This window comes from Cydia splendana, chromosome 19 (genome assembly GCF_910591565.1).
Source record: "Cydia splendana chromosome 19, ilCydSple1.2, whole genome shotgun sequence".
In the NCBI taxonomy this organism is placed as follows: Eukaryota; Metazoa; Arthropoda; class Insecta; order Lepidoptera; family Tortricidae; genus Cydia; species Cydia splendana.
In genome coordinates this window covers 705,653-731,948 of record NC_085978.1, presented here as the reverse complement: position 1 = coordinate 731,948, position 26,296 = coordinate 705,653, and the positions used below count along the sequence as shown (strand labels likewise).

Here is a 26,296-nt window from a genome sequence, read left to right as displayed (position 1 = left end):
GCAGATCGTCATCCCACCTCAAGGTCCTATCGGTCCGGAAATACCGTGGGCGACAGCTTATTCCACATTTTAGCTCTGTGAAGTAAGAAGTTTATTGGAGAAACACACAGTTGAGTAGAGTTATACTTCACAGATAATCTTATTGCCAATACAAATAAAAACAAGTCTCAACCCACACCTGTCTACAATTTTCACCGATAGAAGTCCTTTTACCCTTCAATATCACTTACATAACTCACCTCGCAACTTTTTCAGTCTCGTTTATCGCCTGGAGCTTAAAAAAAACAAGGCCACGCCATTTAATACCGTACCGCGTAACCAAGGCAACGTACCGGCGCGCGCATCAGTCTATACCCAACTTAAAGAGAGACCAGACGTCTCGTGTTCCAAATATAAACAAAAACACATCGTTTTAACGGCATTTTTCGAATTTCGAATGTGATTAGAATTGTCAAAGTGTGTGGTATGGACGCGAGTTTGTGAGTGTGTGACGTGTAATGTGTAACGGATGGCAGAGGATGTCAACGGTGGTGGTGCGGTATGTATTTAAGTCGATGGAGCTTTTTATATGTAACTTTGCATGTACATGAAGCTTTACAGAGAGAATTCAAGTAAACTACAGCTTTTTAATGTTGGAAAATCCAAATAAGTAGGTTCATAGCGAAATAACAACGCGCCAAAATTATCTGGCACCCTCTGTCTAATAAAGTCTAAAATATGTATTGTTAGGATTCACATTACCCCAGCTGCTGCATTAAATTTGACGTTTCCTGCAGTAATGCAGAAGACAGCGTTACTGCAGCAGTATTGCAGTGCGTCATTACTGCCGACTGCGTTGCTTCCGAAAACGTGAAAATTGTTTAGACGACAGCGGTTTGACTCACTTGAATTTTTAGTCGCTATTGGCGACATGTTTCGGGCCCGTCGGGGGTCGTTCCTCAGGCTCGAGTGCTCGCGGCGGCTGCACTTCGTGCATGCTTCGTGCAACCGTTGTCGTCTAAACAGTTTTAGACAGTTTCAGTTGTGTTTAGTGATAACGCAGCCCAATGGGTGAAGAACCTAGACATTCATTTGTAAATAAAACTGTGGAACGACTCATAATGAATGCCATACGAATAAATAAATAAGTTTAAAATTTATGTCTTACGAAAGTTTAATTTTGAACGTGAAAATTTATGCTGCTGCCCGGATTTTTAACATTTAGGTACAAGAGAAATGCATTCGGTTGCAATGTCACGCTCTAACATTGCAGCAGTAATGCAGTCGACTGCATTACTGCAGGAAACGTCAAATTTAATTCAGCAGCTGGTATAATCTGAATCTGAGCAGTATCTACTGCATATTCAAATTTTATTGACTACCCAAATGTTGTCTGGAATAGACCGCTCTTAAGCGATAAGACGGCATGTTGTTAAGTACCTCTATCCAATGGTGATTTTTTGTTTCTGTACATTTATTATAAACTGTGCCCAAAGGTTGTTTGGATAAGATCCCTCTCAAAGGATTAGGCCGTCTCCTGTATCTCTCAAAGTTGCTGTCTACGTTTTTTTTATTGACATATATGTCATTTGATTGTCATATTGAACACTACCTTCTTGTTTCTAAATAGTTAAAACTTTTTGTTATTTATATCAAAGAGAATTTAGACTAGAGGAATATTGTCAATGTAAATTATGTAGTCAGTACATTTACTGCCATCTTTCGACACAAATGATTAAAACTTTTAGAACGCCATTTGACTTTGATCCTTATTCATTCACTGAGTGAATGTGTTAAATTTGTAACATGTCAAAAAGTATCGCCATCTACTCAAGGATAGGCCAAAGGTATATAGTGCCATATTTTCGTGCGATGGCGCCATGTTGACAAATCTCTGTTTTGACATTTTGCTGGGACATCAGTCAGCCGTGACCACGATCAGTGAAACCTGTGTCGAAACGTCGGTAAATAAAGGTAATTGAATAAAATTCGCGTTAGACCTGTCTATAAATGTGCGTTAATATGTGCTCTAAGGTTGACTGGAAGACTTATAGTGATAAGAAAGCCTGTGTATGAATTTGTTTTCCTTTGTGGTTCAGTAAATTATGTTTTACTTATTCTTTTATTTACTTTGGCAACAAATAGCTCGTATTTTCGGCGCTCTATATTTCTTGACATGTTTACTTACGTACCAACAAACACATTCATTTATTATTCTATTCGGTCTATTCATATGCTTAATACGTATTACTCATTATGTTCTATATGAGTGTATTATTTTAAATTAGTAAGTACCTAACAACAGTTTGGAAACAATAAGGGCATATTTGATTCGAATTTAAACGTAATATTCATGTTTAATGTATTAATGGGTAATTAGTTAATCAATATGATCTTTGTATGTGTGTTCACCAGTTCACAGATTACTTATTTACCTATTGACGCTTCAATATTATGTAGTTTTGTATGAGAGTGCGATTGTCTGTAAATATTTTTGCACAAAAGCTATTACAAATATGAAATTTGCTTTTGAAAATGTGTACCGTCAAACGGGGTGAGTAGGTTTCGCGGGGGGCTATGGGTTATGAATGGGGAGAGAAGGTTTGAGAGGGGGGTGAGGTGTGTTTTTAAGGCTACTGCCACAAAAATAATGTATTCCAATTTAAAATGGGGCTATACGCAATAATACGCATAATAAAAAAAAATCGATCCAACAATCTTCCAAAATCACCTTTGTATGAAAAACCCTCTCACCCCAAATACGAGGCACTACGGGGTGAGGTGGGTTTTCCTCTTTATCGTCAAAGTTATGAAATGGAACTACCCAAAATAAAATACAAACTAAAATACAAACAAAATTGGGGGGGGAAGCTAGGGTATGGTCTTGGTGGGAATCGCTGATAGTGAGTACAGCATTACCTACAAAATGCCAAGAAGCCATCTGCTGTGTTCGTAGCGGAACACCGTATTGCGGCAGAGCCCTGGCCAGTCCGCGTCATCCACGTCCCCGCCGTCTCCCCTGGGAACTGCTGCAACCGCGCCGCCGCGCGACCGCTACCTTTGTGTTGCAGCTGAGCTGAGGATGCAGGGCGAAAGGCGAACCTTCTGCGCCTCAAAGCAGAACCGACTCACTAGGGAGGCAACCCGAAACAAAACCGAGCATGCCCAATGGCTCCAAGGTGGCAGCCCCACCATTGGGCTAGGGTATAGTGGGCTAATCCCTCGCTTACCTGAAACTAACTGATTAAAGAAACCGAAACAGTGCAAAACCGGACCGATCAAAATACGACGACCTTTGGCATGAAAACACGGACACGAATTGCTTGCTGGAATGTGCGAACACTGAGCGATGATAGCCGATTAGCCCAAGCAGAAGCAGAAATGCTAAGGTACAAACTGCAAATACTCGGACTCATTGAAGTACGCAGGAATGGATTCGGGGAACTGAGAACGTCTAGAGGCCTCACACTACTTTACTCCGGGAAGGAAGATGAAGAAGACGTCCGCGAAAACGGCGTGGGATTCCTCCTCACCGATGCAGCGAAGAAGAGCCTCTTAGACTGGAAACCGATCTCAGAACGAATCATTACAGCCCGTTTTAACACAAGAGCCCGCAAGATTACTATCGTCCAATGCTACGCGCCGACGAACTTGGCATCAGAGGATAAGAAAGACGATTTCTATAGTGCACTCAACTCAACTTTGAAGAACATCCGAAAACAAGACATAGTTATCGTCATGGGAGACCTGAATGCCAAAGTCGGAGCGAACAACGATGGCTATCAACGACACATGGGCAGGCACGGGCTGGGAGTTCGCAACGAGAATGGAGAGAGGTTTATGGAGTTCTGCCTGGACAACGATCTTACTATCGGAGGGACGCTTTTTATTCATGGAGAACACCACAAATACACATGGAATTCACCCGATGGAGTCACCAAAAATCAAATTGACCACCTTGCCATTAGCGCTAAATGGCGCTCATCACTGCTCGATGTTCGTAACCGCCGTGGGGCGGATATTGACAGTGATCATCACCTGGTGGTGGCCGAAGTGCGGCTCAAAGTAGCCGTAGCTCGACGCACCGACAATGTCACCAAATTAGGCAAACAATTTGACGTCACAAAACTGCGGAACCTGGAAACAGGAGACGCCTTCAAATTGGAGCTACAAAATCGTTTCTCGGTGCTGGATGCGGACTCTACCTCAGTCAACACGGAGTGGAATCGCATTAAAATGGTCTACACAGAAACCAGCTCCATCGTTCTTGGACTTAAAACACACAAACGAGAAGACTGGATGTCACAGAAGACTTGGGACCTCATTGAAGAAAGAAGGGAACTTCATCTTAAAATCCTGGCGACCAGCGACGCGATATTATTAGAAGACCTGAAGCTGCAATACCGTCTGATCCGCAGGCGAATCTACCGTAGTACCCGGTATGATAAGCGGGTTTGGACAGATGGTGTTGCCGATACCGCCCAACGTGCTGCAGACTCCGGTAATCTCAGGGAGATGTACAAGGCAACAAGAGTCTTAGCCGGAAGCCAGAAGCGCAAGAAGAAACCCCTGAAAGACAAAGAAGGCCAACTGATTGTGACATCCGAGGGACAGCTAGAACGCTGGCGTGAACACTTTGAGGATATCTTCCGCGTCCCCAACGACCCCAGCACTGACAACACACCCGCAGACAGCTCGCCCTTGCTGAGACTGAATATCGACGTGTCTCCACCTACGAATCAAGAAGTAGCGAATGCCATCAAATCGCTCAAAAACGGCAAAGCCCCAGGAGTCGACCTCATCACAGCGGAGATGCTAAAATCTGACTTGCCGACCGCCGTGAATGCCCTTACACCACTCTTGAATAGCATTTGGCTTGCTGAAGAGTTACCGGAAGACTGGAACAAGGGACTTCTCATCACCGTGCCAAAAAAGGGAGACCTCAGCGATTGTAGCAACTGGAGAGGCATTACTTTGCTTTTGACCCCATCTAAGGTGCTCTGCAAGATCATCTTGGATAGGTTGTCGAGGGCCGTTGAACCTCTCATACGCAAAGAGCAAGCTGGATTCCGACCCCACAGATCATGCACGGATCAAGTCAACACACTGCGTATCATTTTAGAACAGGCTACTGAATGGCAGAGGGAAATGTACCTAACATTTGTAGACTTTGAAAAAGCCTTTGATACGCTAAGGTGGGCTAGTATCTGGAACAGGCTGCGTGAAATTGGTGTCCCCGAGAAAATCACTAACCTCATAAAGGCTATCTACAAGAATTACTCTTGTAGAGTGACGCACAATGGCCTCGTCTCGGAGGATATTCAAGTAAATGCTGGTGTGCGACAAGGGTGTCTTCTTTCTCCTCTCCTCTTCCTTGTTGTTCTCGATGGCATCATGCATCAAACGATTGACAATAAGCGCCGCGGCATAGAGTGGGGACTGTCCAACATCTTAGAAGATCTGGACTATGCCGATGACCTATGCCTGCTGAGCCACACACGCGCTGATATGCAAGCCAAGCTGGACGACCTTCGAAGTGAGGCAATGAAGGCGGGACTCAAAGTCAACACCCGGAAGACACAGGAGATGAGGTGCAGGGACACAAGTACCGTGCCGCTCCTTATTGGCACAGAGGCTGTGGAGCAAGTCCACAAATTTACTTACCTCGGAAGCGTCGTGTCGGAAACTGGAGGGACCGAAGAGGACATCGCTTCGAGAATAGCCAAAGCTAGAGCAACCTTCGCACAGCTCCGCCCCGTATGGCAATCAAGCAAACTGACACGGAGAGTCAAGCTCAGAATATTCCGGTCAAACGTAAAAACCGTATTGCTATATGGATGCGAGACGTGGAAGGTCACAAAAGACATCTCGCGCCAGCTTCAGGTTTGTATTAACCGCTGCCTCCGCCGCATTCTCGGTATATACTGGCCCGAGAAAATTTCAAATGCCAACCTGTGGAGATGCTGCAATGAGACCCCGATCGACCAGCAGATCAAGCGCCGGAAATGGAGTTGGATTGGGCATACACTCCGAAGGGATCCTGACCACATACCGAGGCAAGCCCTCGACTGGAATCCCCAAGGAAAGAGGAAACGTTGCCGCCCAAAACAGACCTGGCGCCGGACTATTGTTGCAGAGGCGAAGGCTATCGGGAAGACTTGGAGCGAACTCAAGCACGAAGCTCAAGACCGATCCAGATGGCGGCGCACTGTGGACGCCCTCTGCCCCACCTAGGGGACATAGGACAATAAGTCAAGTAAGTAAGTCAAAATACAAACGTCCGAACCACTTATTATATACACCATTCAGTTTTCACATGTAAAAATAAAATTTTATCGAGGTTAGAAAGTCAAATTTCACCCAACTCACCCCATTTTACGGTAATTATATTATTTTTGATCGAACTCTACGTTTCAGGGTTCCGTAACCTGAAAAGGAAAAAACGGAACCCTTATAGGATCACTTTGCTGTCCGTCTGTCCGTCAGGTGAATAGAATTAAAATGGCCGTTATTAAACAGTGGCCAGTACCTAATTGACGATTTACCCTATTTCCTCAAAGAAAAGCAATTTAAGGTTCCTTTCTTGTAGCTTTACAAGCTTATTTTACTTTTGGTAGTTAAAGTTACGTAAACAATGCAAATTAAATTTTATAAAACCAACGAAATTTAACTTTATCTTAAAAACAATATAATCTAAATTCCATTAACAAGATATTATTTAGTAGGTATACAAAGGTAAGAGAAAATTTAAACGGTCACCGATTTCAAAACTTTTAGCGCTACGGAATTTCCTTTATAAATTAAATATAAACAAGAAAACTTATCCCTGTAGCTTTAAATCGGTAAATTAAATAACTTAGGCATCATCTAAAGCAGGGGTCTCCAAACTTTTTTACCTGAGGGCCATATTGCGCCTCAGAAACCTTCCCGCGGGTTGCTGATGTTAGGAACACTTCCACTCTCAATGAATGCTGAACCCCTGGAGCCTGGCTCCCGCGGGCCGGACAGTGGGTATACGCTTTGGGTGTCGGCGGGCCAGATTGAAACGCGTCGCGGGCCGGATTTGGCCCGCGGGCCGGGGTTTGGAGACCCCTGATCTAAAGTATAGTCCACTAAAAAACTTGATTCCTATATTTCCTATGTGAATTTTTTAAACAGGACCTTACGCTTTTTTGCCACCGTTGTTCGAAAATTTGCGACAGTTGGCGTCATGTGTCATGTACGAGGTGTTATGTAAGGTGCGAATCGGACTCGCCCACCGAGAGTTCAGTACTTTTTAGTATTTGTTGTTATAGCGGCAACAGAAATACATCATCTGTGAAAATTTCAACTGTCTAAGATCTATCACGGTTCATGAGATACAGCCTGGTGACAGACAGACGGACACTGACGGACAGTGGAGTCTTAGTAATAGTGTCCCGTTTTTACCCTTTTGGTACGGAACCCTAAATAGGTGTTTTGTACAAACATTTGGACCAAAATCTTATGTAAGTACTTCACTACAAACTTGTAGTATATGTTATGTGGATTCAATATCATACTTATCCGTATATGGCGGGAAGAAGTTGATAACTTGAGATATAATATTGAAGAAATTTTAACTTAAAATAAAATTACATGAGGTTCCAATTTCTTCCATTTTATGTCTCGAGTTATCAACTTCTTCCGGCCGCGTACCGATATAAAACCTTCACCTCTCCTCATACCCCGTATAAAATGTATGAAGTATTATCATATACTCCATAACCTTTGTCTGGGTACAGTATTTCGGCATCAAGGTTTGAATTTATTATATGCCTGTCTTAGTCTTGTATTATGTACACAATAGTGAATAATTTCGTGTGGAATAGAGAGCGTTTATTAGAGGCAAAATAAAAGATGAAAACAACACATAACACAACATATAAGCCACGAACTGGTCCAGGCTCAGCATGATGCTCGCCTGGCGGGGCTAGCGCTAGTCTTCCATTGGGGCCATGATCTTGTGCGTACGAAGTGTAACACAGTATATAAAACAAATAATAAGTGAGCATAAAATGTAACTTAGGGCTTGATAACTTGACTCCATTTTTACACTTGAAAAAATTAGGTATAAACGTATTGTTATTGTTATTACGAAACAGAAATTGTTATTTATTTATTTTTAAAATAATGTTCTTCCCCCATCGCTCTACTCGACGACATTTCCATATTCACTACTTTAACGGCTGGCAGTCCTCAACTGTTACGTTTCTCTAGACATTTTTTTTCCTCGCACAGCTAAACTGTGGAATTAACTGTCTGCGGTATTTCCGGACCGATACGACCTTCAAACCTTCAAGAAAAAAGCGTACTCCCATCATAAAGGCTGGCAACACACTTGCAACTCCTCTGTTGTTTGCAGGTCTCCATTGGCGACGGTCCAATCCGTCAGGCGATCCGTTTGCTCCTTTACCACCGTATCATGTACTTTAAAGTTGAATATAAGTTTGAAGTTGACATTGTAGTCAATATAGGTTCAATCGAATGTCAATTGTTTAATTATATAGTTGGGAATTGAATCTTGTTAAAGTAGGTACTGATACTTTGTTATCTAGTACAAAATCAGTCGAAACCCTGAAAGGGACTCAGGGAACAGTGGCAGCACCCCTAGAGACTTTTATTCAGGACTCTGAAATCTATAACATATCAAAATCTCAAGATATTTAACTGTAACCACATTTTCCATACTGTAGGTCCGGGGTCCATTCATTCGATAGCGTGACGGAAGTATGCGTTTGCGTTGTCTCATTTTGTATGGGATTTAGAACAGCGCGCCAAGCGGGACGTTTTGGAAACCCAAAATCCCATACAAAATGACACTTAACGCAAACGCGTACGTCACGTCACGTCACAATGAAATTTACACTAGGGGTGCAGAATAAGAGTGTTTGCAACAGCACACTATCCAGTGACCTTAATTTCAGCTCGCCCATTTTTGTTTTTCGCTGCATCGGATAGGTTCAGATTAAATCTAGCCGCCGGCTGCGATCTGTGGCATAAACCAGTTAGCGAACGTAGACGAGTGAAACGGAATCAGTCAGATAAAAACAACTAGGTTAATAAATGTATTCCAGGGAAAAAGTATGGAAACGACGTTGTTTTCTTTAATATCTCATGTTTCTATGTATATTTATTTTTCATTTTTGGTAAGGTTTTTTACAAAATGGATATATGTATAATTAAAAGTTTTTAATTTAAAACAAAAAACATACAAATACAATACAAAATACTTATAAACACATTAGGTATAAAAAGCCTAACCTTGGATGCCGCTGCCGCCAGCAGCGGGGCAGGGCCCAAGCTGCCAGTGGTCAGAGCCGCTGAGAGATAAATCTCCGGAGTATCCGCGCCGTGTCCAAGACATATTTCTATTATTATTAATGTGTCTAATTGCAGTGCCATACAAGTTGTAGTCAGGTTGCAGTTCGTCTGTACCGGCCCTTAGAAACATCCTAATTATATTCTAACTAAAAATGATTAATAATAGTCGACTAAGAAGAAAGAGTTACATATCGCCCTGATTAGTGTTTATTGAGATTCATACATTTATACACTAAACACTCATCACTGGCCTGTAACATCAATAAGATGAAGGTTTAAACTGCGTCCATAAGAGTGCGGCACTTCCGCAAATGGCTATTAAGCCCAATGCGAGAGCGGCAGCCGCGACCGCATAGCTGGCAGGAGAATGCCGTGCCCGCTGACGAAGGTGGGAGAGCGGCGCGCTGGTGTCTCAGTTCTCGCCTAGTGTGAAGAAGGCTTAACCAACTAAACACTAATCAATGTGTAAACAGGCCCCAATGTGATGTCCAGCCACACTATTCCCGCAGTAACCTTTCCCGTATTGACCTAAACCAAAAGGTCATTGTTTTCAACCTTACTATCTCTTATTTCATCACTGATTTATAATCACGAACCCTCCAACATTCGCCTGTTGACAAATGGCTTGTTTTCACCCCCAAGCTCAATAAATGCTTTGTTATTCATCAAACTTATTTCAAATGCCGCGACTTCATCACTGAGAAAAACAAACAAATAAAGAGTGCCTTTTATCGCTTGTTCTGTATCTTTTTAGGATTCCGTACCCAAAGGGTCAAAACGGGACCCTATTACAGACTCCGCTATCCGTTTGTCCGTGTGTCTGTAACCAGGATGTATTGTATCTCATCAACCGTAATGAATTTTCATAGATGATGTATTTCTGTTGCCGCTCTATAACAACAAATACTAAAAACAGAATATAATAAATATTTAAGTGGGGCTCCCATACAACTAATGTGATTTTTTGCCGTCTTTTACGTAATGGTACGGTACCCCTCGTGCGCGACACCGACTCGCTCTTGATCGGTTTTTGTAGAAATAATGTCGATATTTTATCTAGAGACGTGTTGTGTCTAGACAATCTGAACTATTAGTTTTCTTTGTGGCGACTGAGCAGCAAAAGTAAAGATTAAACTAACGTACTAAGGCCCACTTACACCATCGCACTAACCCGGGGTTAAGCGGTTAAACCATTAACCCAGTGTCAAATTGTACTGGTAACCATGGTAACTCCAGGTTTAACCGGTTTACCCCAGATAAGTGAATGGTGCAAGTGGCCCTAATAGGAGTACTCTTAAGACGGGGTTAATGCTAAAGGAATTGTTTATATATTGAATTTGTACACGTTTTAAATGAAATGCAAGTACCTACCATAGAACCATTCACACGGAAACTAGACTATATTTGCAAGGCAAACTCCAACCAAAACCTTATAAGGTTAAAGTTGGCTCGATATAAATAAATCAAGAAAACATGCCTAATTTTCATTCATTTTCATTACCCTGTTCATATTGGTGTAATCTTAGTATACTCGTAAATTCTTCGAGCAACACCGGCTTCCGACACATCGGAAGGGAGGGGCCCAAGCGATATATCACCGTACAAATCTTTCTGCCATTTTTCGCGGGGGGAAAGGTGCACACAGTCTCACTTCTCACACACTTACATACAAAATCCAATCTGTAATGACGACACAAATACATAGAAAATGACACACGTCAAAGACAAATCTTGCAAACCTCGATCTCTTTTTGTGTACGGACGAGTGACAAGTGTCACAACACGCACACTAACACATTTTCGTTGAAGTATGTTATTGTATTCTGAGAGATGAGAAGTCGGATTTGTCGCTCGACCGATCCGCAATTTGTACTGAGCGAGCAAAATCGATAAATCCAACAATTACATGAGACTAAAATATAATAATTGTGTTTGAATGTAATTAAACGTATGATATGTAAAAATAATATTACATGTGAAATGTAACACTTTCTTTTTGTAAATTTGATGTCCCCGACCTCTTTTTATAACAAAAAACCGAGCAAAGAGGCATTTTTGTGCAGCAGTGTTCACGCGCGCGACTGGACTCGGTCTAGTGAAAAATCCAAGTGCAACTAGTTTTATTACCCGCGCTAGATTAGACTGACGCGCTAATCTTGTACCTCGGCAGAGGGGAAATAGTGCGAATGCCGCCTCCCTTCCGTGTTGCTCGAAGCGTAAATTAGTTATAGTGCTTAGGGATTTGACATTTTAAACATAACTATATTGTACTTTAGGAAACAACCTATAAGGTGTAAAATAACATAGAAACTATTACCAACTATTACTTTCTACGTGTATTGTCAGTGATATCACCGATAACGGCAAGTGTCATGCAATACGAAGGTCGCTGATATAGTATTATCTCTACGCTGGTTTAAACTTTCACAAAGGGTCGATACTATCCGGTTATCACTTAAGGGCGTCTGCAAGCGGACGCGGGTGTACAGAGCGGGGTAACGAAAAATTGCATTACATTGCATGAACTTTAAGATACGTCAATTAATAGACCTAGAAACGATATGGATTAGACATGTCAGTGTCAAATGTGACGTTTCTTCAAACAAAAACGCCACTTTTGACACTGACACATCTAATCCATATCGTTTCTAGATCTATTAATTGACGTATCTTAAAGTTCGAAAGACGAATCGGGCAGCCAGTCGCACAATATCCGTACCTACACCGAGCCATTGCAAACATAATTATGTAATTTAATTTTAATTTTATTGTACAGTCAAATAGTTTAATTTTAATTTTATTTTATTGTAATTTTATGGAAGTTTTCTGGAATAAAACAATTTCATTTCATTTCATTTCATTTCATTCACCCGCAACTCTATTATTAAGGGTATAGAGTCTAATATCCGTTGACATCGTGCGCATTGCACTGCCAGAAGCGTTTTGAATTTCCTAAAGGCAAACGGACTCTAGAGAACGAGTGAAACAAAGGAAGCCGGAATTAGAGCTGCTGATAGTACAGAAAAGGCTCAAGGGAAACTAATATTAAAGTCAGATATTTTGAGGAGCTTTGATTTCGGGGCCTATTCTCAAATGGTTTAAAGGCGTGATATTGGAATTTAACTACAAAAAATAAATGTTGTAGGACAAGGATGTTTTTATGTATTATATGTAGTAGTATATTTATTACCCTATATTATAGTGGCCTGTAACACGAGCACAAAATTAAACTGTAGGCTGCACTCCTCAAATTGATCAACATTGGTACAGCGACTTAAAAAGAAATGATTTTTAGCACACTTTAAAGTTTATTCTAAGAGGCAAAGTATTGCTAATTTTGTTATGTTTAAAGCGTGACAAGGCAAGACAAAGCAACGTCAATTACATACGCAGATGACAGCGTACATTCATTGAAGATAATATTTTATTTGTATGAAAAATACGAAGTCTAAAGTTTTCATAGTTTTTAAAGTCGCTGAACATAATTAATAATAATGAAATTTAATCGCGTTAGACCTGTTATAGTACATTACGATACAAGAACCTTTTCGCATGTGTATTGTACAACGTTTTACCCATCTGGATCTGGCCCTTTAAATTTTTGACATAGGCACGTATTATCCTTAAACCCGCCCTAGGCCGGAAAATAGCACCATATGTACTGTAAACGGCATTAATTAAATGTTGGTAATTTTGATAAGTATGTACCTACAGCCTAAAGTTAATTTTTTTGCTCGTGTTAGAGGCTACACCGGGTATAACTACTTATTTATATAATATACTCTTATACAGCGTCGTCTAGCACAATGTATTTTGATTTGATTTGATTTGATTTGACAACAAAAGCCTCACCTATTGAGCTTAACTACCCTACCGTGGAACAAGGTCAGAGCATTGTGGCACTGCGTACACCAAAATAACTGAAATATAAGGGTCAAACAGATCACTGTGTTATGTCTTTCCTGTAGACATACACAAGAGTTAAGGGCTATAAAGGTTAATTTTCTTATTTAACCCTTATCCACGTGAAAAGGTCCTCCTTTTATTTAAAGAACTATGATAAAATCATTACTTACATGCCCACAAGCTGTTAACTATTGCCCACAGGAGAGAAAACTAGGGTGTTATCGCGAACAGCACATTTTTCTCTCCTGTGGGCAATAGTTAACAGCTTGTGGGCATGTAAGCAATAATTTTATCATAGTTATCTAAATAAAAGGAGGACCTTTTCACGTGGATAAGGGTTAAATAAGAAAATTAACCTTTATAGCCCTTAACTCTTGTGTATGTCTACAGAAAAGACATAACACAGTGATCTGTTTGACCCATAAAAACAATATTTATTTAATGTCTTCTACGACATTGACGATTCTCGTGCCGTCTTAAGGGGATTGTCGGATTTGTTACATTTATTTACTCTGGCACTGGTGATTTGGCTATATTTTTAAAGGAATTTGAAGGAATAGGTTTTTAATTAAAAACAAACAAACATAAATCATACCTTGTAAGAATACCGAATTTACATACTTAACTTAGGTACCTGTCGAATTTTATCTACAAGCCATTCCATTAGCACATTTAAATAATGTAAATAAACCAAGCCACGTGCGTAACTCAGTCATACTAGCATCCCTGCTGTAGGTAATTTTATACCGGTACCGTACTATTATATTTCAACCGGTATAGTTTTACCTTCAAAACGAATCGGTATCGATAAATAATAACGGTATCGTACCGCTTTTACCGTAACCAAATCTGTCTCCTCTGTCTGTGTCTGTCTCTGTATAGAATAGAATACATTTATTTACTTTCTGTGCATATCTAAAGTATATTCATACTAATTAGAACATATAACCGTTAATTGAAAGCTAAATAAAATAATTATCTGTCTCCGTAACGAAACGTATGTGTGTAATGTATGTATTACACACATACGTTTCGTTACGGAGACAGATAATTATTTTATTTAGCTTTCAATTAACGGTTATATGTTCTAATTAGTATGAATATACTTTAGATATGCACAGAAAGTAAATAAATGTATTCTATTCTATTCTATACCGCCAATGAGATACAACTTTTTGTATCTGTGGATTTAACTATATTATTGGCTGAGCCACTGTACGACATGATATTATTTTAAGGTCATAATGAAATAGAGTATACTCACAGGCGGGAATATCCCTATCATGATCAAATTGCCCTAGATAACAACGGTAACTCGTTTAGCCCCGCACCAGCTGCATCCAATCTGCCCGGATCGCGTTAACGGGGTGAGAAGGGACGCTGATGAGCCTGATGAACTTGAATTGGGGGTAATATGACTTGAATAGACTAGCTAGACTTAAATGGGTCAACCTGTTGGTATTATACAATAAATGGACTTTATCTACACACATATAATTAATCCTCTATGATGCGTTCATAAATTCGCAGGGCCAGCTGTTTTGTTACAACTAATTTCTTATCGGTGAGAATGTCATTATTGCGTAATAATAACGTCGATATCGAATCCGTAATGACATTCAAATTTCCATAATCTCTAAAATACAAAGTAGAAATGACGTTTTTTGAGTGTGAGATCAAATGCCGCAACAATGGTGGTAGTAAACACACCATGGAGACCTTATAATATCTGTGTAAGTACTTAAATAAAGCAGATGTTTTTATGAAACTCGCTTTTAGCTTGTTTCATTAACCCACACTCGTACTTTAATGTCTTTCATTATGTGGCAGGCACATAAACGACTATTAAAGTTTAGTTTTAATGCAGTAACACAGTGTTATACAGTTATACAGTGACTCTATAATGATACTGAAAATGTTCAGTTTACATGCAGATTTCTCGACAAAGATCGTACAATGAAGTCTCAATTCAATAAAACGTTCCCAACTCACGTTTGCAAATATCAGCTGAAGGAATAAGAATTTAATATTATATATCTGCAGAGCTTGCATAAGCTATACAGGGTATTATTGAGACATGATCACAATTAAAATTATTAAAAAAAGAAGAAACTTAATCAACTCAGTATTAAGCAAACACAATAGGTAAAAGAAATACTCCCGGTATAAAAAAAAAAGATTTGCAAAAATGCAGTGGTAAACATAGTTGGACAGTAGGTAATTTAAGTGCGTACATTTACTTAAATTAATCCCCAACCATCACTTTAAAAAATCTACTATCACCATGCAATACTGTTTCCATTATAACGCATTCACTGCCAGTGATCCGCCAGGTGGGTTCTCTGTTCGTAGTCGCTTTTCGCTACATACGGGTTTTCACATGTTGAGTTGATGTGTTAGTGTGTGGTGTTTTTACACGATGATGAACTGTGACTGTCGTTATTCATAAACGTCGGTCAAATGTAAAAAAAATAGGTAGTTGTATTTTTGTTTATACAATTATGTATCTATGATTTTGAAGTGTTAGTAAGAAAGATACAAACTTCACAGTGGCATTTTAAGTTTTGAATATAACCAATAAAAAAAATATTATTAATTTATACGTAGGTATAATTCGGCTATGTTCACCTTGTTTAAAATATAACAATTTTTTTGCGATTTCCAGGTTGGTCCCGTGGTTGGTAATATATAAATAAGAGTAATTTAATATCTACCTACTTGAGTGATCAACATGTATATAAAACTGTATAAGTATAAATGAACGCAATATTTCTTTTGAAAGCCCACAATCCGAATCACCCGGTATAAAAGGACGCAGGGCGTAGTGAGAAAATGCAACTGCAAGCTGCAAGAGCAGGATATTAAGGGAATGCACTTCTGAGGAAAATTTAATCCTCTTACAGTGTATCGTCAAATGCAGGTTGGGATGCACTTTGCTCAAAGACTGAGTGCAATAAAGTAGGGGAGCGGGACAAGATGGGGTAGGGGACAAGATGGTCCTTAAGTTATTAAAGTTAGACCAATATAAGACTGCAACGATTTTAATAGCATACACAGTGTAAGTGTTTTTATAGGGTTCCATACCCAAAGGGTAAAAACGGTACCCTATTACTAAGACTCCACTGTACGTCTGTCCGTCTGTCTGTCACCAGGCTGTAACTCATGAACCGTGATATATTTCTGTTGCCGCTATAACAACAAATACTAAAAAGTACGGAACCAATCGGTGGGCGAATTCGACTCGCACTTCGGTTTTTATTTATACGTCATAATTTCATAATAGAAGTTTGATGTTTAAAATAACACTCCCACTAGCTGTGCTATCAAAATCGTTGCAGACTTAGTTTGGTCTAACTTTAGCATAGTTTTCGCACCTGACAATGCGCCGCTATATTGGCCATTAGCAGACATTGGATTTTTGGGGGCAAAATTAAATGCTAGCCCAGAATTTTGGAATTTTTATTATTTGATGGTAAACTAATTTGTCTCCATAGTTTATTATTTTACCTCTAATTAGGGTTTGCAATCCGGATCCGAAATGTATGAAATTATCCGGATCTGGATCCGGATCCGCGGATATTCCCATACATTTCGGATCCGTCGTGCAAACCCTACCTCTAATACATTATTATTGTGTGTTATTTTAGCAACAAATAAACGTCTTATTTATCTTTCTATATGTCTAAATTTACATTCTTTTAAAGTATCTTAAGTAAGCTTTGTAATAACATTGTTTAATGAAATTCTTCTTATAACTAAGACAGAGTTAATATCTAGTTAGTAAGGAATTCGTCAGAGTCCCGGGTGGTATGGTCGATTTTTCCCCGGGGTAATAAAATTGAGGAACGGCTATCGAGATCTAGTAATTAATTTCTTGATAGTGGCTAACAAGACAAGTGTTAAATAAATTGCGTTACCTATGAAAATTAAAAGCATAAATAATCCAAATAATATTTTAATAATTATTATATAAAAAACCGGCCAAGTACGAGTGGGACTCGCGCACGAAGGGTTCCGTACCATTACGCAAAAAATGGAAATAAAATCACGTTTGTTCTATGGGAGCCCCACTTAAATATTTGTTTTATTTTGTTTTTAGTATTTGTTGTTAAAACGGCAACAAAAATACATCATCTGTGAAAATTTCAACTGCCTAGCTATCACGGTTCATGAGATACCGCCTGGTGACAGACAGACAGCCGGACAGACGGACAGCGGAGTCTTAGTAATAGGGTTTACCCATTGGGTACGGAACCCTAAAACGAACTAACCCATTTGACTGAGGCTGTCTACAGGAACAGGTGAAATTCCATTGATATCAACTGAAACCTTCCCTTCCACGTCCCATAGGGTAAACATGTCCATCCTGGCAATATTTGAATGTAAACTACATGTCACAACGTCCCGTCCCGTGGGACACGCTTGTTCCAAACGCTTGACGGGCACGCAAAGGTTCTCGAACCAGGCCGCGTAGCCAAAATGCCGATCGCTTACGCTCCGTAGCGATCGAAACGCAACTGTCACTGTCGCACTAATATGGAAGAGTGATAGAGAGACACAAAGCGTTTCGTTGTCGAAGCGATAGCGATTGTAACCTTGGCTAGGCCGGCAGTACGAGGGCGGGACAGAAAGTTTGTGGTTGCTTTGGCCTATTATTTTATTAAAAAAATACTTTGTTATATATTTCATTTTTATTGGACAATATCTTCTTCTTCAACCTATAGGGCCTAGCGCCAGGGTCCGCTTTCCTGCTCAATCTTCTCCACTTTGCCCGGTCTTCGGCATCCTCAGAAGTGTGATTGTTCTCTTCCATGTCCGCTGTCACGACGTCCAGCCAGCGCTTGCAAACAATATAAAAAAAAATACAAATAGTGGCCCATTACGTCCTACTAAAAGCATTTTCTACCTGTCAACCATTAGGCCAATCAGAAACAGTATTAAGTGCAGGTATTAAACAAAAAACACATAATAGGTAACTTGAACATACAATATAGCGTTAAATATGTGTATATGTGTATACTGTAGATAGCTGACGCAGGGCAGGACGCATAGTGGTAGAGTACGTAAGATGGATTTGATGTCATACGTATTCGTGTGATTTGAATACCGGGTGTGGCCTGTAACACGAGCAAATATTTAAAACATAGATTGTACTCCTCAAACGGTGACACTTTTGTTCAACAACTTTTAAAAATTATGAAGTATTTAGATTCCCTATTTTTCATACAAAATAAATATTACCTTCAATGGACGCCATCGCCACGCCATATCATTGTGATTGACGTTGCTTGTCACGCCTTAAACATAACAAAATTCGCAATACATTGCGTCTTAGAATAAACTTTAAAGTGTATTAAAAATCAAACCACAAGTTATTTTTAAAAGTCGCTGAACAAATGTTGGTCAGTATGAGGAGTACAGCCTACAGTTTAATTTTTTGCTCATGTTACAGGCCACACCCGGTATATTATCTCTTTATCTCTCTCTCATACCTATTATATTAGGAAACAGATCGTATCAATAAAGATCCCACAAAAACATCTTCTAAATTATAAAATGTGTAATTATGACTGTAAAGCACACTTAGTTTTCTTTTAATTGTGATTTGACGTATAAGTTTCGTCACCAATCTCGAGGTCGCGATACACTGGATTTCCCGTCATTTTGACTCGTTCCCACCAAAGAATGAAAGGGCCTTCGGGTATTTAATTAGGGACAATCTGTTACAAACAACATAAAATCCGGCCAAGGCTGGTGACGTCAAGGGTCAATATGTAATAATATACTTCTATAAAGTACCTACTACTACATACTTATGTTAAGAGTGTAGTACCTATCGGAAAATGAAGTTGATATTACGGTGTCATAAAAATGAATAGGGGGATGATTATTTATGGGGAGTACGGGTGAATTGTCTTGGTGCGAAAAATTAACCATGTTTCATGCTCATTCAGAAAATTTAAGATTTTATTTCAGTTTATAATTTAAGACTAAATAATAGAGTCTAATGTTTTGGTTGAGTCATGTGAATTTACGAGATACGAGTATACAGCTCATAGAGTCACTAGTTTAGGTTATAGGTTACATTAGGTATGCCTGGCATTAAATAAAAAAATCTAAAAGAACGGTTCTCAATCAAGAATATTATCATTTAGAATTATTCAAAACTTAGAATTAGAAATCTAAATTTTATGTCGTATATTAGACCGAAGTTTCGGTTTTGATTTCGGTTCTGACAGGATTCGGCGTACAAATCATAAATTTCAGCCGAAGATTCGCTTACGGTCGAAGCTAGAGCAAAACCGAACCTTCGTTCTCGGTTTCATTTTCGGCAAAACATTCAGTTGCGGTCGGATACTATTTCTTATGGGATTTTATAGCTTGACTTAAAACAAGTGAGTCTAAACCGTAAAAATATTCAAAATGTATAGCTTGAATTTGAAGGAAATTTAACATTCATAAGACGTAGCTAACTAGATTATGATCGTGATCTGATTTCCACAGAGTTGTGGACAGGACAAACAAACAGACAGAAGTAGGGCAAGCTCTATTGAGAATATACATCATGTGAGGGCATTTCTCAGGAGGGCCATTTTTACGTGTCCGGGGCAATAAATGATTGAATTTACTGTTCAATAAATCTGAATTAATTTAGGCATGATCTTCAGCCTATATTCTGTCTGGGACACTATCAAATTATTTATTTATTATTTATATAATACAAGAAAAAAAAATTTTAATGCCAAAAATGATGTTCGGTGGGAGTGTCCCGCACCCAGATTTTATGAAACAAAAAAATATTACTCAAGATGGGGCATTAGATCGGAGTTATTATGGGTATTCACGCATAAGGTATTAGTTAACTTATCATATTCTTTATATCACAATAATGTGATTGCTCAACTCATTGAATAAAACCAAATTTACGATGTGTCCCGGGCTAGTGCCTGATTTCGGTGTAATTTGCAAAACATGTCGGTACTCCTTCAAAGTTGTAAACCAGGAACTCATGTCTCAAACATAGTATGCTTTAGTTGTGCCTTAACCGTTGAATAGAGTAGAGCCCATACAACCATTTCCAGTCGCCGTTACGACGCGGTGTTGACACATCTTGTGTCGACACCGTCTGTTTCGGTCACAATTCCAGTCGCAGAGTCGTCGCCGTGTCGACACAGTTACCAGAAATGGGGAAGGGTCGACACATGACACAAAGTGACATAAAGTGTAGTCGCCGTGTGCACACATTGTTTCGGGTTTGCGACTACTTTATGCCAAAATCATTCGTTCATTCGTTCATTTTGTTCCTGTCAAATGGAAACTGTCAGATGGAAAAATACTTAAATAAAAATAAGTGACATTAATACGCCATCTCTAAAACGGATTACAAGACATAATTATATATTGTTTGCATTTATATTACAATATGACTTAAATTATTATGGGGAATTAAACTGCTCGAGTGATTTGATAAACTAAGTGTAATATAATCAACGCGCCACCACATTGTTTTAGTTTAGCCGGAAATGAAATTGTTTACTTCTCAGTGCCTGTGTTCATAACTATATTATTTGAAGCATTTTTAGTACTTCGATGCGTATACTATACTTAAATAACAGAAATAACGCTTTACATACTACGAAACTTGTTAATTATGATGCATAAATATGGTTTAAGGCTGAGAAATATTGCAGTCACAAAGTAGTTGCAATGTTTCGACTTTGTGTCGACTCTGTGTTGACACATGACACGCGCTGTCAAAAGTAATAACAAAGTTACTGGTATGTTACTGGATTTGCAAAATGGCTCCTTGTGTTGATTTGTTTTCAGATATTCTCAAAGTGTAAAAATGCCGTGGTCAGAGATGGGCATTAATCGATTAACTGTTTATTCGACTAATTAATGGAATAAAAAAAGTTAATTCTCAAATTTTAATCGCGATTAGTTTAGTCGACCTAACATAGATTGAAATTGAATTAATCTGAATATTAATCGAATAAATTATCGATTAAATCTCGATTGAAAGTTGACAGGGGGCCATTTTTGTACGTAAAAATAATAGAAATGTCTTGCATGCAGATGGTAGCAAAACACTTTGTCATAAAAGTCGAGATGGGTGTCGATATATAGGTTTTAGGGAGTGCCGATTTCGAAAATAATGACCATTTTGGAATCCGAAATGGCGGCCATGCACTGTGTCATAAAAGTCGTCATGGATGTCGTTTTATACGTTTTAGGGGGCCTCAATTTTGAAAATGATGACCATTTTGGAATCCAAAATGGCGGCCATGCACTATGCCATAAAAGTCGTCATGGGTGTCGTTTTATAGGTTTTAGGGGGCGCAGATTTCGAAAATGATAACCATTTTGGATTCCAAGATGGCGGCCATGCACTATGTCATAAAAGTCGTCATGGATGTCGTTTTATAGGTTTTAGGGGGCCCCGATTTAGAAAATGATAACCATTTTGAAATCCAAAATGGCGGCCATGCACTATGTCATAAGAGTCGTCATGGGTGTCGTTTTATAGGTTTTGGGGGGCGCAGATTTAGAAAATGATAACCATTTTGGATTCCAAAATGGCGGCCATGCACTATGTCATAAAAGTCGTCATGCGTGTCGTTTTATAGGTTTTAGGGGGCGCAGATTTCGAAAATGATAACATTTTCAATTTAAAAATGGCGGCAATGCACTATGTCATAAAAGTCGCCATGGATATCGTTTTATAGGTTTTAGGGGACGCAGATTTCGAAAATGATGACTATTTTGGATTCCAAGATGGCGGCCATGCACTATGTCATAAAAGTCGTCATGGATGTCGTTTTATAGGTTTTAGGGGGCGCAGATTTCGAAAATGATGACTATTTTGGATTCCACTTTTATGTCATAAAAATACGTAGCCGTCATCTTGGATTATAAAATGATCATCGTTTTCGAATTCTGCACTCCCTAAAACCTATAAATCGACATCCGTGACGACGCAAGTTATCTTTATTTTCAGATCTAACAAATTGCTACAGAATACAAAGGACAAAAAAGAAGCGAGGAGGTAATGAAACAAGCAAAAATACAGATGATTCCTCGACGCAATTGGGTGATTCTTAAATTGTGTCCAGATTTTTTTTGTCATAAAAGTTTTTATTTTTCACATATTACTCTCACAGGTTCCGTGACATTTCGACCTTGTAATTTTTTAAGTAAATGTTTTTGTTTATCTATGAGGATCTCACTAGAATAGTATAATCAAGGTATGTTTATATTTGATGAATGAAATAGTAACGCAAAAAAAAAATATATTTGTGTCTTATATTCCTGCCGAAGACTTTTATTTTACCTTTTCCTTCTACACAAGTTTGGCCAAGTAATAAGAATTTAGGGCTCTCAATTTTATTTTGACTTCTACAACAGTTAAGCTACGAGGCCATGTTTGGTATCGTTTTCGTATAAATTCGCAGTACCAAATTTAGTTAAGGTATCACATTGACACCATTCCGAAGTAAAAACATATAAACTTATTAAAATACTTTCTTTTAAACTCCTCTTCACGCTTAAACTGCTGAACAGTTTTAATTTAAATTTGGTACACATATATTTTGAGTCCCGAGACAGGATATAATAAGTTATCTCAAAAATCACCCTTTAAAGGTGTGAAATGAGGTGTAGGGGGGAATTCAGAATTGACTTCTTGAAGTTAATACTGTTTAAGTTTAGGTTTGAAGTCATGTTTTTTCATCATTTTTAACTAAATCAAAGATGTAGACCATCCCAAATTTCATATAAATCGGTTCAGCGGTTATTGATTTCCCGTACAAATTTCCACGCCACTTTTCACACCTTCAAAAGATGATTTTGGTTATAAGATCTATCCTATGTCCTGTTCCGGGACGCAAACTATTTCTATACCAAATTTCAACGAAATCGGTTCAGCGGTTAAGCGTCAAGAAGAGTTTCAAAAAAACCGGCCAAGTGCGAGTCGGACTCGCGTATTAAGGGTTCCGTACATTAAGTCCGACTCGCGCTTGACTGCACATTTCTAATAGGTTTTCCTGTCATCTATAGGTAAAGAACTATTTTGTGTATTCAGACGGACATACATACAGACGCACGAGTGATCCTATAAGGGTTCCGTTTTTTCCTTTTGAGGTACGGAACCCTAAAAAGATTTATTTTTATTTTGTGGAATGGTGTCAATGTGATATCTTAAATGGATTCAGCACCCCAGATTTATACGAAAACGATACCAAACACGGCCTAGCACCTTCGCTGATATAGATATATCAAGATAAAATTGAGAGCCCTAAATAAACTTTCCAGAGCGGATATCTCAAAAACTATTCAACATATCGAAAAAATTGACGGAATAAACTTGTAACAAATTAAATTAACTTTCATTTTGTATAAGTGGCCATGTCGCTGAGATGCATAGTTTCCGAGATATAATCGAAAAACGGGAAAATGGGACCTTCAAAGCCCCCTCTCTCCCCCCCGCTCAAGGGCTACGGCCGGGGACTTTTGATATGTTCACCTCCTAACTTGTCAAACCGAGTTACGGAGTCAAAAATTGTGTTCCGAGCATTTCCCTCTACAACTTTTGGAGCATTCGTTGCCTGACCTAAGTAGCTTATTGAATTTCTTTAAAAACTTTTCTGTAAAAGGTTGACGGGTGTTGGGTGTTTATATGGTTTCGGTCGATTATTATCATTTGCATTGCCCATGATGACTTACTAGAATTACGAGCACACGAGACACTAATAGTAGTTTGACAAACCTTGGTTTTCAAGAGGTATTTTATATTGACATTTGCTGTCACAAATTTGCTGTCAGATTTAGTCGCAAACCGCACGCAAAGTGCACACAAATGTGTCGACACCTTGTTACGGAAAAGTGTAGACACGGCGACGACACTTTGTTTCGAAACAATTCTAGACACATTGTGTGGACTCTGTTACGACACATCTGACATTTAGTTACCACTTTGTGATTCTGCGACTGGAATGGTTATATGGGAGGTACAGTCACAGTATAATAAAGTGATTTTTTTAAGGTTTCACCGTCCTTCGGTGGGTTTGGTTCTATGTTTTTTTGAGATCGGTGGTGCAATTTACTCCGAAAGTTTTAGTGCATTTATCGTTATGCAAGTGCTTAAGAAATCCTCGAAAGTACGTAAATCCATCATTATTACATCTCCTCTGTATCACTCATGCTATTTCTGTAATTGCTAAAAAGCGATTAATTTTGACATCACTGGTGTTGATTTCCTTGGATTCGGTGGATTTTTTGACCACCGATATCAAAAAAGTGATCACTGAATTCAAATCCTGCTTTGTAAACTAGTTTGTTGTACTAATTTATCACACCTAAAAAGTGCAAGATACGTTGTATAAACGTAAAATTATGTTTGTAAGTAAATTAAGTCATAATAGGTACAAAAAATCACTAGTTTACAATGAGTAGTTTTTTAAACCAGACGTGTGTTGAGACTTGTAGACCCAATGTTTCTTTCTCTGTCTTGATGTTCTCTTCAAACCAATGAAGTAAATTATGTTAATTGTCCTCTGTATCACCTGAGGCCCTACACCTCGATAACTTTAAACGTGACAGCCATGTTAAATGAATGCAGATCCCACTTCTTTTACAATAACTTGTGTATGTAAGTATTATGCAAGGTGCACCCAAGGGACGGGATGTTCAGAACAAGGGATTAAAAATAAAGTGGCCTTCTAATGTCGAGATCGCTTCAAAGGCACTGAGCGTACCTTACTGATCGATATTTCTAAAGGATAGCCATAGACACAAATTGAACATAGCAAATGTTTTAACAATCCTCAATGTCTTATGTCTTTATGTCTAATTATAGGAGTTACAAATTAGCTCAAGTGTTTCAGAATGCTGGAGGTCTCCAGCACCCTCAAATAATTAACAGGTTATTAGATCTTCAAGCATTTGTCGACCACTTCAAATAGTTTTAAATTGATGGAGTTCACGCTTTAAAACTCTGTTATTCAAAAATACTTGTTTTCCGTATTGCATCACATTGCTTTATAAGTGCATTAAATATTTTTTGAGCATTGAACACCACTCAAAAGTTTCTTGTTTATCGAGTGTAGGTAATATAAGTTTCTTTTTGATGCATGTGCGGTCGGATTGTGTGAAACAAACATCTTCTCCTTTATGGCACTAATGTGCGAATTTGTGGTCGACATGTCTGAAACTCGTTCCAGGACCATACATCGCCCACCACCCTATTATATGAGAGGACAGTCAAATAGTGTGGGATATCTTCTAGAGATGTTGTTTTACAAGCCGTAATTAGGTTATTTTAAAATCTTGGGTCTATATCTATTAAATTTATGTAAGCTTTCGAGATCATTAGCCTTATTACATCGCTTATAATCAAATAAGAATGAAAAATATGATTAAAATGTAATATGATTGAGATATAAAATTGAAATGTGATTTTTGTGTATGCATTATTGAATTCGGTGACGCCAATTGATTTCAGTGCCTGCACATGATTTCGGTGTTTTTTAAATCTCAAATATCTTAAAAACTATAAGGTTCTAATGGAGGCCTCCACTACCAATATTTTTTATATTAAGGCTAGATTTTAGGAAATAAAGTCGCATATCAAATAAGTTAAAAAAAAAATTTGGCACCGAAGTCAGGCACCGAAGGTCATCTCTGAGAAACGCCCGTGAGTTGTATGGCTGCGTCAATACCGGTTGTGACGGCCAGCTTTTATAGTGCATAAAGGTGACGTTCGGATGTTAACTGCAGTCGCGATTATGAAGTTGATTCTGTCTGTCTGTCCGTCTGTCTGTCACCACGCTGAATCTCATGAACCGTGATAGCTAGACAGTTGAAATTTTCACAGATGATGTATTTCTGTTGCCGCAAATACTAAGAACTGAATAAAATAAATATTTAAGTGGGGCTCCCATACAACAAACGTGATTTTTTTGCCGTTTTTTGCGTAATGGCACGGAACCGTTCGTGCGTGAGTCCGACTCGCACTTGGCCGGTTTTTTATTTTTTATTTCAGCTTATATTGACGAATATTTAGCTATGTTAA

The 26,296-nt window shown here is 38.8% G+C and overlaps 1 protein-coding gene across 1 annotated transcript in view; it reads left to right on the top strand.

The window, feature by feature from the left end:
- The first annotated feature begins 249 nt into the window (after positions 1–249).
- The window catches only part of LOC134799936 (calcium/calmodulin-dependent protein kinase kinase 2), a 209,608-nt gene continuing 183,561 nt past the window's right edge, over positions 250–26,296 (top strand). The window contains exon 1 of the mRNA XM_063772374.1: positions 250–538. Within this exon, the coding sequence (XP_063628444.1) occupies positions 509–538 (30 nt within the window). The 5' untranslated portion in view covers positions 250–508. The remainder of the gene's footprint in view (positions 539–26,296) is intronic.